Raw genomic sequence first — 15,408 nt, forward strand, 5'->3', positions numbered from 1 at the left:
TGTACAGTTAGTCAGTTACAGACTGTAGTAAGCAGTGAGGTAGAGAAGTGCAGTGAGATGTCTTAAATGAGTGAGAGAAAGGAAAGAGATAAGTTGGCAATTTGAGACAAATGCTGAATAAAACAAAGAGGAGGAGGACGAGGCAGGGACTAAAGGAGAGGATAAGTACACAGGAAAGGTGTGGGATTTGGCCTGATTTTTGTCTTATTAACAAACTTGTGTAAATATGTGTTTTATTCATATACCAGTGTTTTACTGTAAATACTGTAGGTGTATATATGAATCAAGGCAGGGTAGTCCACAATTGCTCCCCTACCAACCAGGTTGTCCTAGTGTGTCATCATTTTGGTACATAACTAATCAACCAATTGAATTGTTCAATCCTGGATGCCCTTTAAACTTTCAACCCTTGTGGACAACCTGCTGTAGCACTGCTGTTGTAAGAGTCCATACAGAGATGTTTCACTGTGACTTGTATTTGTCTGTTTCTACTTTTAATGTGTTTAAGTTCAGATGTACATTAATCTTTTTTTTTGTATTTCTACAATGGGTTAATTCTCTTACAGGTGGGTGGTATGCAGTTTACATTGTCTACACACATTTAACCATATCTGTGATGTATCAAAACTCTTCACAGAACCTTTCAGTGACGGGCCAGAGGCAGCAGGATGTTTACCTGTTAATTGGAGGAGGAAGTGATTGATGAAGCAAAAGAAACTATTAGTACCACTGAGCAATAACTGAACTGAAAGGTGGACAGATTCCTCAGCAGACGAGCTAATGCTCTAAGCCACGCCCCCATTTTAACGTACTAGGTGGAACTGATTCAATGACGCACCCGGGTGATGCCACAGCTGTCAATCATTCTGCATCATAATCCCTGTGATAACACATCCTATGGTCTTGGTTATCGTTGCTATCAGTTATCCTGTCTTGATCTGTTTCTGTCTGTTGCTATTATTTATTTTCTTCACCTTAATAAACCTCATGTATGCTCCATCACGGTGCTGACCAGGTTCGGTGTGTGTGTGTTTGTGTATGCATGCCTGGGTTTCTTTCTGTGTTTAATATTCAAGGAAAGGGCTGAACATCATAACTGTTTCATTTACAATAAAGAAACGTTTTATTTTCCTCGTTATACAAGGTCATGAAGTTATCTACGGTGTGTGTGTGATGGAACGCTTGCAGCGGTATGACTGCTGTTTCTGTGTCTGGTCACTCCTGACTTACTCACAACCCTGTCATCACTCAAGGGTGGACCTCTCCGAGAGAAAAGGACAGGTCAAAAATAGGGGTATTCAACTTTAACATTAAAATCTGAACTGCAGTGAGACAGCTGGTACCATGCAGGTTGAGGCTTCTTCTAGAACATCGTATCAGTGTAAGGACATTTGTGGATTCACATCATCCCTGATGTTAAACCAGTCTGGCCCTTGTTGTCTCTTATTGTGGTCGACGAAGACTGTTCCTCCTGTGAGGATCCAAGAAACGACAACAGCTCTCCACACAATGCCACGCGCCCCTTTGTTTGTGTATGTGAGAGAAACACATTCATGGTCCCGCAGTTTACTGCTCACGTCCTCCATCTGCTCTGTGCCCTCCGCAGTACTCGTCTCATCCGATGATGTCAGAGAAGGATGGAGTGAAGGGGAGGGGATGAAGCAGAAAGACAAAGAGGGAGAGCTAACATGTTTTTAGTACATCACCATCATACAACAAGTAGCACCAGTATATTCACTCATCTCCTTGACTCCCTCTAAAAGCTAGCATGTGACGTAAGACTTAAAAAACTTTCCATAAGAGTTATCAGAATGAAAGATTGTACTACTGTGGTCCAGACTGGAGTGTTTATATTGTGAAGTAGAGCAGTGTAGACAAGGATTATGTATGCAAGAAATTGCTAATTTAATTGCACCCATACACTGCACTGCCACATCACATTGACATTGAATAGAGACTACCATTCTTCTCCTCAGTTTACTAAATGATCTCAACCCACTGCTTTTGAACTTCTTTTCTGTGGATTTGACACATTTACTTCTGTTTCCAGTTTTGGACTTACAGCAATGAGGAGGTAACTCAGTCCCTTCTTGGTCTGGTTGAATCTGGCAGTGGAAGAGGAGATTTAGATGGTGATGTCACACAGGCTAACCACACAGACTGAGCGGAATTACTCATAAGAGCCATATGTTCACAGGGTGTGGATGATGATAGAATCTGAGAAGAATGTGTTTGTGTACGCTTGAGAGAATGAGATGAGTACCTTGAGGATTTCTGAACTGTGTAGAAGAAAGTGAGTGAGATAGAGGGAGACAACAACTGCAGAGGGGACAGAGAGAGAGAGAGGGGGAGATGTAGAAAGATAAGGGCTAAGGGGCTGGACAGAGAAATAGATAAATTGACAGGTCAAAGTGTGTGTGTACAATCACTTTCATTCTCATTCCCAGCTTTACTTTCTGGAACATTCCTGGGAATGTCAGATACTTGTAACACGATTCAGCTTTGACACTGTGTGTGTGTATGTATGTGTATACGCGTTTATTTGTGCACAGCTCTAAATATGGACTCATTACGTCTCAGTATTGTTGGCATGGTGACAAACATACCCTCTTCTATATGAGTTAATCCCTATCTGTGTGTGCCAGAGCTTTCTGACTACCTTTGCCTGCTTACCTCAGCTTCTGTCTCACCACCAAGTGTGTGTGTGTGTGTGTGTGTGTGTGTGTGTGTGTGTGTGTGTGTGTGTGTGTGTGTGTGTGTGTGAAAGAGAGTCTATATTTGTGTGTTTGTGTGTGCTACTGTCTGTATTTGCTGACCTCAGCCCTAAGCAGAGAATAGTGCCCCGTATCCAGACTGTACAGTACGCACCCTGCAGCAACTCTCCTTTCTTTCTCCTTCATACCATAGATTTGAAAGTAGCTATATGTTATTGAGCTACAGCATCAAATGTTTCAGAAAAAAGTGCTAAGAATGAGAATTGGGAATGAGATGCCCTCTCTTTACTGAAGGTTGAACACGGTTGATTGTGTGCTCTAACTTACATAATATCCATCAATTTCCTCTGTGTATGATGAAGTATATTTCAGTAAACACACATACACATTAACTCATTAACACATGCAGGCTGCATCCACACACAAAAATGAGGTGACAAAACAAGGCTCAGGTTGTGTGAGTTGCTGATGCCGTGAGACAACCAGACATGCCTGCAGCTGTGTTCAGGTGTGTGTGCGTGAGGCCGAGAGATTTGTATTATTCTCTGAGGGGCTTTTCTCCTCCATCCTAATCCAGGTGTGACAGAGTTTGTGAACAGGAAATGACACACTTTAAGTACAGTACTTCCCAAATTAGATAATTCCGGATTAGACATGAAATCCTTGTTTTATCTCACAACATAATCTTTATGTAATCTGTACCTTACTTCCAAAACTGAGTTGAACATGAAAAGGAAGGGTGAGGGACTATGAGAGTTCTTGTCGTGTAACGGGGTATCTCTTTCGCAAAACAAACAGACTAGGATGTAAGCGCATGCCACTTCCATGACACAAACACGTCACCACCACCCCGGGAGGTGTGTAACAACATTGGTTCATAGCCCCCCTCCTCCAAGCCTTTCCCCCCTTCCCCAAACTCCTGAAATATTAAATCAGAGACGCCTCATTTCTTCAGCACCGAGGAAGTCTGGAGAGCCTTCCACAGGGAGTAAGGTGATAGTGGGTAAACAAGTGCAGCTGACGTGGTTGTGATGATGATGTTTTGTTTCTTGTTTCGAAAAAATAGTAGGGAGCTCTGGTGGAGGTTGTGCTCAAAAAGGCCTATGTGCTACTCCTTGATGTGTGTGTGTGTGTGTGTGTGCGTGTGTGTGTGTGTGCGTGTGTGTGTGTGTGTGTGTGTTTACTGTTGACCACAGGAGATCACAGTGAACACTAGTCAAACGGTCTATTCTGGCAAGCATAGTTTGGTGGCTGTATTTCATCATTCACCAAAAAAGATATTAGCATTGTCAAAGTTCCTGTAGCAAACAATAGTACTGTACGGTATCTCAAGGTAGAAATAAAGGAATTTGTTGACTACAGGATGAAGTCCTAAGCCGACTCTGTTGAGATATGGTCTCACACACCTCAGGTCAGGTGCAAGACAATGCAGATAGAATAGCCAGGAAAGAAGAGGCTGAAACCATGGATTCAAAGATGAACTCTGTGGAATTTAATTATATTCCAATGTCTGATATGGCAGAGACCTTCAGACTTGCTAAAATGCTGGGCTGGCAGATATGCTTTATGAGAAAGATTGTGACAGGACACACATTCTGTGAGTGTGTCTGTGTGTGTATATTTAAGATGCTGCCTGAAGCATTCCCTTGCTTACTCACCTTGTGGGATTATATTGTAGGAAGTCCAGGATTCAAGAACCATCCTTATTTTTTTACTTTCTTACACTACTATGCCGCTTCTGCAAAACTAGAAAGGATAAAGAATAATTTCTTCCTGTCTGGATGCAGAATGTAATGACATCACTTCCTGTGACAGTGGCTCCCGTCTGTTTGGAACAGGATTTGTTTCATGCTCCAGCGCCTTGTGCTGCCTGGCAAACCCCTTCCTCACAGCAAGAGGCTTGTGTACTCCAGGAGAGCATCGTACACAAACACACACACAACCACACACACATATACACACACACCCAATTACAGACAAGCAGAGACATACGCACAGACACACACATACAGACACACAAACATACAGTCCCTTGCAGACAAATACACACACAAACATGCAGACTGATGCATGCAGACACACAGCCATACACATATGAACATGTAGATACACAAACACACACCCACACACTGATACCAATGTGAAAATTGCCCAGATCACTGTACCAAAACTAATGTTGTCTGCAATATGGGAACAGTGCAGCCTGGTGATATGCAAATGATTTGTACAGAAACAAGTTTATTTTTCTTTCATTGGAACATTTTTGAATTGGGAATGTGATAGGAGTTGGAAAATGCTAAAGTAATTGAAATGCAATTGGTCTAGATCATTACTGTAAACCAGATTTGATCTTTATTTTCTCATACAACTTAACTCACCAATCTTTACTTCTTTAAAAAAACACTCTTCCATCACTCTCCCTCTTTCAAAAAAAATGTACACAGTGATTGGCATCTCAAGACCTAAAAGCTCTTATTGGGAGCAGGAATATCTTGGTGCCTTATTCACAAGTCACAACACACACCCCCAATCCCCTCCAACCACACTCACAACCACCATCACTCTAACTGTGCCCAACCACGCACATACAAACACTCAAGGACATGCAACACACACACCTCCCTCACCTGCTGCGCCCTCACAGTTCCTCTGCCTTGAGCAGGCTGGAGGGCTGTGTGTGAGGCAGCAGGTGAACCAGTGTATGAATCTGGGCTGTCTGCCGTGGAGTCCAAACACAATGACCCAGAGGGTTCAGGAGATGGGCAAGGGATAGGAGAGACATGCGGAGTAACATGAATAGAGACAAAGAGAGACAGAGAGAAAGACAGAGAGAGACCGAGAGAGACTGAGAGAGAGAGAGAGAGAGAGAGAGAGAGAGAGAGAGAGAGAGAGAGAGAGAGAGAGAGAGAGCGAGAGAGAGAGAGAGAGAGAGAGAGAGAGAGAGAGAGAGAGAGAGAGAGAGAGAGAGAGAGAGAGAGAGAGAGAGAGAGAGAGAGAGAGAGAGAGAGAGAGAGATGGAAGCTTTGTTGGTGTTGTTGTACTTCAGGATGATTTGAAGCTGTGTTGTGGACCCAGAGTGCTATGGGGTTGTGTTGCTTCTTGGGACCATTGATGGGTACCTTGGTGATTCGGGAACTTAGTTACCAAGCTGCTATTATAACACTAGTGCCATGGAAACCACAACATAATCGCGGGAGGTAAACACAGACGGAACTGATGGAGACCCAGATTGTATTGGGAGGACTCCTGTCATTACTACTGTATACCCCCCTACACACCATGAGGGAGTATAGATGAGATGGTGATGTTTAGAGTTACAAGGTCACCCACAATACCATGAACAACTGATTGCGTTACTGAGTGAGTGAGTTAGTTAGTTAGTTAGTTAGTTAGAGGGAAGTTAAATGGACACAGTAGCCAGGAATGTAAAATTACAGAAGACAACAAAATATTCAAACACAGTTTATCAAAGTCAATCCCACAGCGTGCAAAGAGGATTAAGAACAATAGGTAAACAGAAAGGCAAATCCCAGTTCATCTGCAGTCCAGATATACTAGTGTTAAGATGCTGTTCACGTGTTCTGGTCGTCCTGATGTGCAAAGAGCATAGTGTTAAAAACCATAAAAGCTTTTTTACTCCACAAGCAGATCAATGTCAGCAGGCCTTGCAAAATCAGATGAATTGTAAAAAAAAAAATATGAGGTCATCACAAAAGACGGGAAAGCTATCTCATTATTACATGAGTCATTATATGAGTCAATTTCATTTCATATTCACTTACTTCTCCCGATATGCTGCCTTTGGGATTATGTAAAATGAAAATATGCAGATATGTCAGACACATTTTGAACTGATTCAAACTGCAGTTTTGTTAAACGTTTCAAGCTAGTTTGTTGCATCAGCATCTCGGTTGGCAGTGATGTGTGCAGTGTGCCTGTCCAGTCACACACTGCTAGTAAGTGACCTGGTATAATCTCAATCTGTGGTCTCCACAGGACACTAAATGCACATGCTAATGCTGTGTCCTCCACCATTACTCTCAACAGCAGGGGTTGAGTCAAGTGAGTCCATCCTGGGCTCTCTCATCATCTCACTCTTTCCTTTCTCTCTCTCTTTCTCACTCTCTCTCCATCTCTCCCCCTCTCTCTATGGAGACATGAGATGATACAGTGCAAATTGTAGATAATCCCTTGGAATTAAAGTCATCTGTGGATGTCCATTTGGATTATGAGTCTGGGACATTCAGATACTTAGAGTCAATGATTATTGTAAGCAGAGGCCCTGTGGTTTCAGTTTGAATTCATTAGAAAGCTAGGGTATGTCAAATACATTGGCAACTGTCCAAGAGTATACAACATGTTCTTGGTTGTCCTTCTTCTTTAAAGGGGAAGGGTTTATAGATCTCCTCTCCTCCCCCCCTTTTCAGTGTCAGTGTAGCATAGCCACCGGGAGACTGGTCCCACACAGGCCGGACCTCTGTGCTTAACCTGAAAACCACACATACACACACTCACACACAGAATATTTGGGCCTACACTGCACACTTTCTATCCTGGACACTATCATCCATGTGGAGACCATTATGTATCAACACATGGCACAACTGTGACCACACTGTCCACGTCCTGCAGTGCTTCTATAAATTCAACAAAAAAACACATTCAATTCACACGCTTCAATGCACTTTATGATCGCGCAAATCAGGTTAGGCTACATTCCTGTTCCCAGCAGCGCTGCTTCTTGAAGGCCATCTCTCTAAAGCCCTCTGGTTATCAGTAATGATAAGACTCCAACATGTTTCTGGTCCCTGGCCTGTTTTTGCCTGCATGCACGCTATTCTCGCCCATGTTAACCAATAGGATCAGAGTTCAGTTGTGGATAGAAGACAAGGGAGGCAGGACAGCTGTAGCTGTTATAACATTTTCTTTTGATCCCTGTTGTGCATTCCAACAACATCATTCGACATTTATCCACTCTGTCACCTGTACATTCACATCCAATTTCAGTCAGTACTGCAAGTGAACTTAACATAAGTGTGTGTGGGTGGAAATATTGATAGGTAGAGTTTGGAAGTGTCATGTTAAAATCTTCTTCCAGAGGATCCTGTAGATGTGAAATAAGTTGCTCAGGTAAAATGACTGAATAAAACACATCTCAATTGAAACTACAGAAACAACTCTATACCATAAGTAACAAAATGGAGATTAAGCTAACACTGCTACAGTGTCTTTCATAAACTGTCACCCGTTTACATGTGTAATGCACATCTCTAAAGATTTATTTCAGTAAGTAGATTTTGGCTCCCATTTCACTCCATTTACCTTCACCTGGAACTGTAAAGAATAATGGCCCATTCATACAATGGGTTAGCTGTCACTATGACATCTTTGAGGCTGTAGACATTTTGGTCTTTTGGTGGAGATGGAAAATGTGAGTTGAGGAAGGGATGGAGGTACTGGTAAACTCAGCATCCCAGGACAGCAAGGTCTGATGGCTACTGTCTGTGAGATAAGACATCCATAACATACAGACATACAGCTCTTTCAGTCATCACACACACACACGGACACACACGGACACACACGCATACACACAGAGTTTGAGGGACGTCCAGAGTCACTTTGTTCCTGTCTCACCTTGATCACAGAGTGTGGCAGCAGGTGCAGTAGAGACAACAGTAAAAATAGTGTCTCTGAAAATAAAAGAAGCCTGCACACGCTAGCAAGCCACAGACATGCACAAGGCTCTGACTCACTGGCCTTCAGGCAATGGATCTACCAAATTACAGAAAAAACACTTTAACTGCAGTGTTGCATTTACATAAACCTACTGTGAATGAAACATTTCCTGTGATAACATTCATTCAAGAAAAAATTTATATGTTAAAAAATGAAATATTGCCCTCACTAAAATAGTTTCAAATACTAAGCTTGCCATGTCAGTATTAACGCAAGGAAGATGGGAAATGTCCTTGTGTGTTTGAGTGAATTGAATGTGAGGACAAATATATTCACGTTCTGTCCCAATGTATGTCAGTTGATTAGGGACACAAAGTCACACTAATGGGCTTTGTGTGTGTGACTGGTACGCACTTGCATTAACTCAACTGACTAACTACCTGTAACACACACACTAACACACCATTACCTGCCACACATTCCTTATCCTCTTTCCACTGGATGACAAGAGAAAAGAAGAATTACCCTCAGACTGACACTCCTTGCTATGCAAGACCGCCGGTGTTGATCACTTAAACTATGAAAGTATGTCGCACTCTGGTGGAGAACCTAGAGCAGCACAGCACTGCCTTCTAAAGGAATGCATTTCCCTATAAGTGTTCCTAATCTGAACACAAAATGACTTGCATTTAAATATCTTACAATTCTATGTTTTCTGTAATTATATGTATTATATAATGTAATGATATGTATATCTATATGTCTATAAATATAGAACATGTATCCATACAGTATAATTGTCATTGCATAGGAAGTTGTTATGGATGCTGGACATGTCCAGGCCATACACTGCCTTACTGGAATCTGGAGAACACAAGACCCAAGTTCTCTCAACCTACAATGGAAGTATTTGACACTACAATCTTCGTAATAAATTGAATTTTTTTAACACAAATCTTTTTTGTTTGTTGTCGAAAAATACATATTTGTGTTGCTTTGTTTTGTTTGTTTTTTGGGATATTTAAGTGTAGGAAGCATTTCTGAATCTCACATATAAACGATGGAACTTTGATTAAGCTTTTTTCTCAGGAAAATGATAGCCCTCATGTCCTACAAAAAAAATTACAGAGCAAGATTATTATGACTTAATCTTGCCTGAATAGTTAGCTAAAAAGACATACACACACTGTAGGCCTACTCTAAACAGATCCTTGGAATAATGACTTAGACATAGACAGGTCATCTACTATGATCTCTTTGCATGGACGTTCTTTCATGACCATTAATCCCAAGAAGGGTTTGTAGAGACAGATTGCACAAATAATGACACATGACTTCATGGTCCTATCCTTGTTTAACCTGCACCGAGTTGTCAGGAGCAAAACAAAGGCAGATTACATGTCTCAAGATTAATAACTGAAATTCCCGAGTCTGTTTATGAAGGCATAGCTGTCCGAGGAAGGTTATGGTGAGCCATGGCATCAACCAATGGCATACAGCGTTGGGGACAGCAGTGGAAATCACATGACCTGCTTGTCAGATTGCATGCTGCTAGTATTAAAATGTTTCTAGGACCACCACCGAATGTCAACTTCGAAAATTGTTACATTATTACAAAAAAAGACACATGTTTATTCTCTTTTCCGGTGTACAGTTTTATGTTATAAGTTCCGTTTAGGGCTCACGCTATCTTCGCAACTGTTGTTGTTGCACGGACCTAAAATCTGACTGCCAGGCATAGCTGGAGACGAAGAGCGAAAGTGCGAGAGGAGAGTGATTGCAAATTCGCTAGGTAGAAAGGAAGGCTAGCCAAGTGAGGCCTGAGCAAGAGGATCTTGTTCACCTCCGACCGAAACACGGCGGAATCATGGCCAACATCGCGGTTCAGAGGATAAAACGGGAATTCAAAGAGGTTCTCAAAAGCGAGGAGGTTGGTTGTGTAATTTCATAATAGGTAGTGAATGAGGGAGCTGGAGCTCATGTTTTGTAGCTAGCAAGCTTGTGTTGAAAATGACACAAATTATCATCTTGTTGGTCATGCTACTAGGGTAAATGAAACAAAGACATTGCGCTATTAAGCATTTGTCTATGTGGTTTGTAGCTTGCCGTAAGCTAAGATCGGCTAACTAGCTGTCCTTTTTTGCAGCACGGTGTTACTTGTTTTGCTAGTATGCGGTTCCTGTTGTCAGTAACCTTAGCTCGCGCAATGCTATGTAGCTAGTACTAGCTACTGCTGGCGCAGCCAGCCTTGCCCGAGACTCGTCTCAGTACAGGAAATCCCCCTGAGTCTGCAGCCAGGTTACCCTTAAACGTATTAGGCCAGATTCCATTCATTTATATAGCAAAGCTAAGATAGATGATAAGCAAGCTTGGTGTCTTGGAAATTAAATTAGCAAGATTAGGAAACTTATACAGCTTGATTGCTATGTTTTGAAATTGGGTGAAGTACTCACTGACTTTTAGCGTTAAATGCCAATGCCATTAAGCTAGCTGGCTGGCTACAGTCTGTGTTGTTAGGCTTGACACGCTAGTCTGTCGCTAACATTCTTAAGCTATCATGCCTCCCTGTGTTGCCACGTTCAGTCGTGTCAACTTCTGCCGCATTGGCTATGTTGTGTTACCTGTCCTTTAGGTGGTTAAATCTAGGCTGACACAGTGCATCATGGAATGACAAAGGCTGATAGTGTTAGTTAGCTAGCTGTTGTTCCCTGCCGAAACATTAGCTCACATGTGTTCAGAACCCCATCATTAAGCTGTTTGTTTTAATGTGTGTAGCATGGAATTCATTTCTACCTTTGCAGAAAAAGGCCTTCTCCCTACATTTGCGCACGTTATTAAAAAAAGGTTTTTCATTCCTCTTTATGTTTCTTCTACTCTGACAGACAAGCAAAAACCAGATAAAGGTGGACCTGGTGGACGAGAACTTCACAGAGCTGAAGGGGGAGATTGCAGGGCCACCTGACACACCATATGAAGGTGAGACTACCAGGCGGGTATACAGCTTACCTGTCCTGGGACCCGAGCCCCAGAGGCTTGTCAGGCATCAGCCCTCTCTGTAGGGGCATGTTGTTCTGGGGCTGGATAGATTACTGCAGGATGGAAGATGGAAGGCAGTAGCTGTAGGCTGTATGTGCTGCATAAATGCTTTGTTTCCTGTGTTTAGTTCTAACTTTGGATTTCAAGACAAGAGTTCAGGTCTTTATAACATCACATCTTTATTTTTTGTTTGCAGGTGGTAGATACCAACTAGAAATAAAAATTCCAGAGACATATCCATTCAATCCTCCTAAGGTAGGTACATGTATGATGGAATATACATTTTCTGTCTGCAAATAGGATTTCAATTATATCTAGTTCAGCCTAGTGAGGATTTATTTTTATAATTTATTATTGATGTGTTTTTTTTTTTACTCAAACTGTTACTTTTTAATGAACCCGGCCCCCTATGGACTCTCCCTCCAGGTTCGATTTATCACCAAGATCTGGCATCCCAACATCAGCTCAGTCACAGGTGCAATATGTCTGGACATTCTTAAAGACCAATGGTGAGTCATAGCAAGCTTAGTCATAGAGGGCATGACTTCTTTTAACTAGTTTTTTAGGCTGACTGGACCCTATGCCATGGTTTCTCACACCTTGATTGTACTTATACTTAACTAATTACATCCAGTCTTTCAGACTATTGAATGATGAATGGAAAGGAACCAGGGGGCAGAATGGCATGATTGTGTCTATCTGTGTTGCAGGGCGGCAGCCATGACACTTAGGACGGTGCTCCTGTCACTACAAGCCTTATTGGCAGCTGCCGAACCAGACGACCCACAGGATGCTGTGGTGGCAAATCAGGTTAGAGGAAGTGTGTGTCAGGGGTGTTGTTTACCCGTTTGTGTACACATTTATGACTCATCATCAAGCTTCAGCCTTTCACTACATCTATGATGGCTCCCTGTTGTTCATCTTTGATCCCACTCTGTTGCTTTATTCCCGTCACTGCTCACTGCTATGCTGAGCTTGATAGGGTGCAGGCTTCTGTCCTGCTGGGATTTCAACCAATGACATTTCCTGCCTCTATCTTCTCATTTTCTCTCTCTCTCTCTCTCCCCCCCCCCCCCCTACTTCCTCCATCTGTCTCTTTCTCTCCCTCTCCCTCTGTTTCTTTCTCTCACCCACTCCCTCTCCTCTTTCTTCTGCTGTTGTGTCTCTCTCCCTCTCAGTATAAGCAGAACCCAGAGATGTTCAAACAGACGGCTCGGCTCTGGTCCCATGTGTACGCTGGGGCTCCTGTGTCTAGTCCAGAGTACACCCGCAAAATAGATAAACTCTGTGCCATGGGCTTCGACAAAGTGAGTAGGACCGTGTCTACCATCTTCTAAACCAACTCCTTCCCTCGAATGTCTTTACGTATCCTGATCCCAAAAAAAGTATTTTGGAATCACGTGAGTTGCTTAATGTATCAGTGCTTGATTGCTCTTGTGTAGCATGGTAGAACCAATGGGCTATTATCCAAGACAACCCACACAACCACCAGACCCTGCTGACTCAAACAGTTATTTGAAAAGGTTTCAAATTGTGTTGACCCAGGTCTTTCTACAGGTGTATTAAGCTTTGTAATACATATCAACCTGTGAGATTGCATTCTTTGTGATGGTGTATATATTCACTTTCCATAATAGTTCAAAGGAGGCTATGTTCTCTCTCTGTCCACAGAATGCAGTAATAGTGGCATTGTCGTCGAAATCTTGGGACGTGGAGACGGCGACAGAGCTACTGCTCAGCAACTGAATCTCCAACCCTTGCCTCCCCACCCCCACCCCAACCCAGGACTGCCCAATCTCCCCCCACCACACCATCTCTGTCCTCTATCTGACCTTTACATACACTCATCCTCTCTCCCCTTTGTCTAACCCTCTCTGCTGTCTCTCCTCACCTCTGATCCCTGTGTCTCGTGGCGGACCCTCCCACTCCCGTTCCATCCGTCCATCCGTCAACGGCCTCTCCTCTGCATCGTGACACCTCCTACACGTCCTCATCTGCCACCCCCTCTGCTCTGCATCACACTCCTTCCTCTCTCTCTCTCTCTCTCTCTCTCTCTCTCTCTCTCTCTCTCTCTCTCTCTCTCTCTCTCTCTCTCTCTCTCTCTCTCTCTCTCTCTCTCTCTCTCTCTCTCTCTCTCTCTCTCTCTCTCTCTCTCTCTCTCTCTCTCTCTCTCTCTCTCTCTCTCTCTCTCTCTCTCTCTCTCTCTCTCTCTCTCTCTCTCTCTCTCTCTCTCTCTCTCTCTCTCTCTCTCTCTCTCTCTCTCTCTGTGTCTGTCTCTCTCTATTCTCTACTACACCGTCTGACATTCAACATTCCATCATGCACCTCAGTAAGATGTCTGATCCCCTCCCCCTCCTTGAGCCAAGTGCCATTGCCACCCCGCTCTCTCATTTTTTGTGTCCGCCTCACAGCGTAGCGCCCCACGTAACTTTCTTTGCCTACATTTTTTTTTTCTTTTTTTTCTGTCAAGTATGGTGGGACAGATGCCAGGCAATGATGATTGGACATTTTACACACCTTTTCTAAGCACTTCATGCATCACAGATGTTACCTTGCAGTAGCCACACCCATATAATGTCCAGGTAACCCCCTCCCAACCTACGGGTAACCTTCCATCTTCCCGCGTCCTCTATCATGGCTACTTTCACTTTCACTCTTCAACCCCTCCTCCCCCCTTTTGGTTCTTGCCTCCCACAGGAATCCATTTGGATTCCCGTTTTTAAAAGAAATAAATCAAAACAGTTACGCTCTCTTACGTCACTGTTCACAGATTTACGCAACTCAAGCAGAAATGAGACTGGGGAAAAAAAGGTTTGAAAAATATTGCATCCACTGAACTACGCCAACAGAGAATAAACTATGTCAAAAAATATTTCATCTGTAAATAAAGCTATTAAAGTCTGTGTAAAATAAGTTTTGCATCGTTCCTAAATTTGTATTATTATTATTATTAGGCGTATTACACACACCGGCATAATAATTACCGCATATTACAGGATACAGCATTTTAAAAAGGAGGTATCTTATGTATTGTGTGTGTGTGTGTGTGAGAGAGAGAGATCTAGTGAAGATCTAAATTCATGAGGCTGAGGGGAACTAAATCTATAGGGATTTATGCAGTCAAAGAAAGTAGAACAAGCGAATTAATGAAGATGAATGCAGGAAATATTATGAATGCGTAGGCTACTTGTATTCTCGGCAGAGCTGCACCTAAAGATGCGTTAACATGAACCGAATTGAAATGATTAAAACAATTCCTTCCAATGGCTAATGATTAAAGACGAGCTTGCATACTGTGGGTGCAGTAATTCTACATTTCACATAACTGCAGAGATGTATCCAGCGAGGTGAGAGGAATAGGGAGGGACAGAAACAGATGGCAGGTTAGGCAGCATGTTGTGTTTGAGCCAGCCTCACTATAACAACTCTCCATCTTTATTATAGGAGAGGCCTTGGCATGGTTCTCATCAACATATTGCAGCCTATCCAGGCTTATACTTTTGCTGGGAGGTATGTGCGCTTGTCCCATGTTCAATATGCACATTTAGCCTATAGGACGTGGTGTATGTAGGCCTATGTGTATTGACGCTTTTGTGTACCAATGTCTTCTTCCCGCACTCAATATTTCTCTCGTCAGTGTTGTTCATGCGTGTTTAGCTTTCCTGTGTCATGGCTTGTTGGCGCCCAAACCGGTCCACTAGGGCCCCGTACAGGTTCCCCTCCCGCTGCCCATATGCCAGAGCGACACCTGCCATCGAGCAGCAGGCAAGCCCAGCCTCAGGTTCCCCCACAGACATCCCGAGTGACAAAAGCTCGTTTTGTACCTCTCTAGTTTGCCTGATAAATATCTCTCTGGCAGCAGGCCACCAGGTCTGTGAATCCTATGCAGAAAGAATGGATAGGCAACAGTGATTTTTCTCGTTGATTTTCGTTATTGTGTTGGACCAGTCTGTAAAACTATAAAAGCCCGTACTGTACA

At 43.0% G+C, this 15,408-nt stretch overlaps 1 protein-coding gene across 1 annotated transcript; it reads left to right on the forward strand.

Moving 5' to 3' along the window:
• The first annotated feature begins 9,945 nt into the window (after positions 1-9,945).
• On the forward strand, positions 9,946-13,523 carry LOC146302309 (ubiquitin-conjugating enzyme E2 K). Its single transcript, XM_084699031.1, has 7 exons — positions 9,946-10,323; positions 11,276-11,369; positions 11,626-11,684; positions 11,856-11,938; positions 12,140-12,239; positions 12,608-12,736; positions 13,101-13,523. The coding sequence occupies exons 1-7, from the start codon at positions 10,261-10,263 to the stop codon at positions 13,173-13,175; spliced, it is 603 nt and encodes a 200-aa protein (XP_084555157.1). The 5' UTR covers positions 9,946-10,260; the 3' UTR covers positions 13,176-13,523.
• The last annotated feature ends 1,885 nt before the right edge of the window (positions 13,524-15,408 follow it).

The sequence above is a fragment of the Hypomesus nipponensis genome, chromosome 1 (assembly GCF_054491055.1).
Source record: "Hypomesus nipponensis isolate SF chromosome 1, ASM5449105v1, whole genome shotgun sequence".
NCBI classification, from domain to species: Eukaryota; Metazoa; Chordata; class Actinopteri; order Osmeriformes; family Osmeridae; genus Hypomesus; species Hypomesus nipponensis.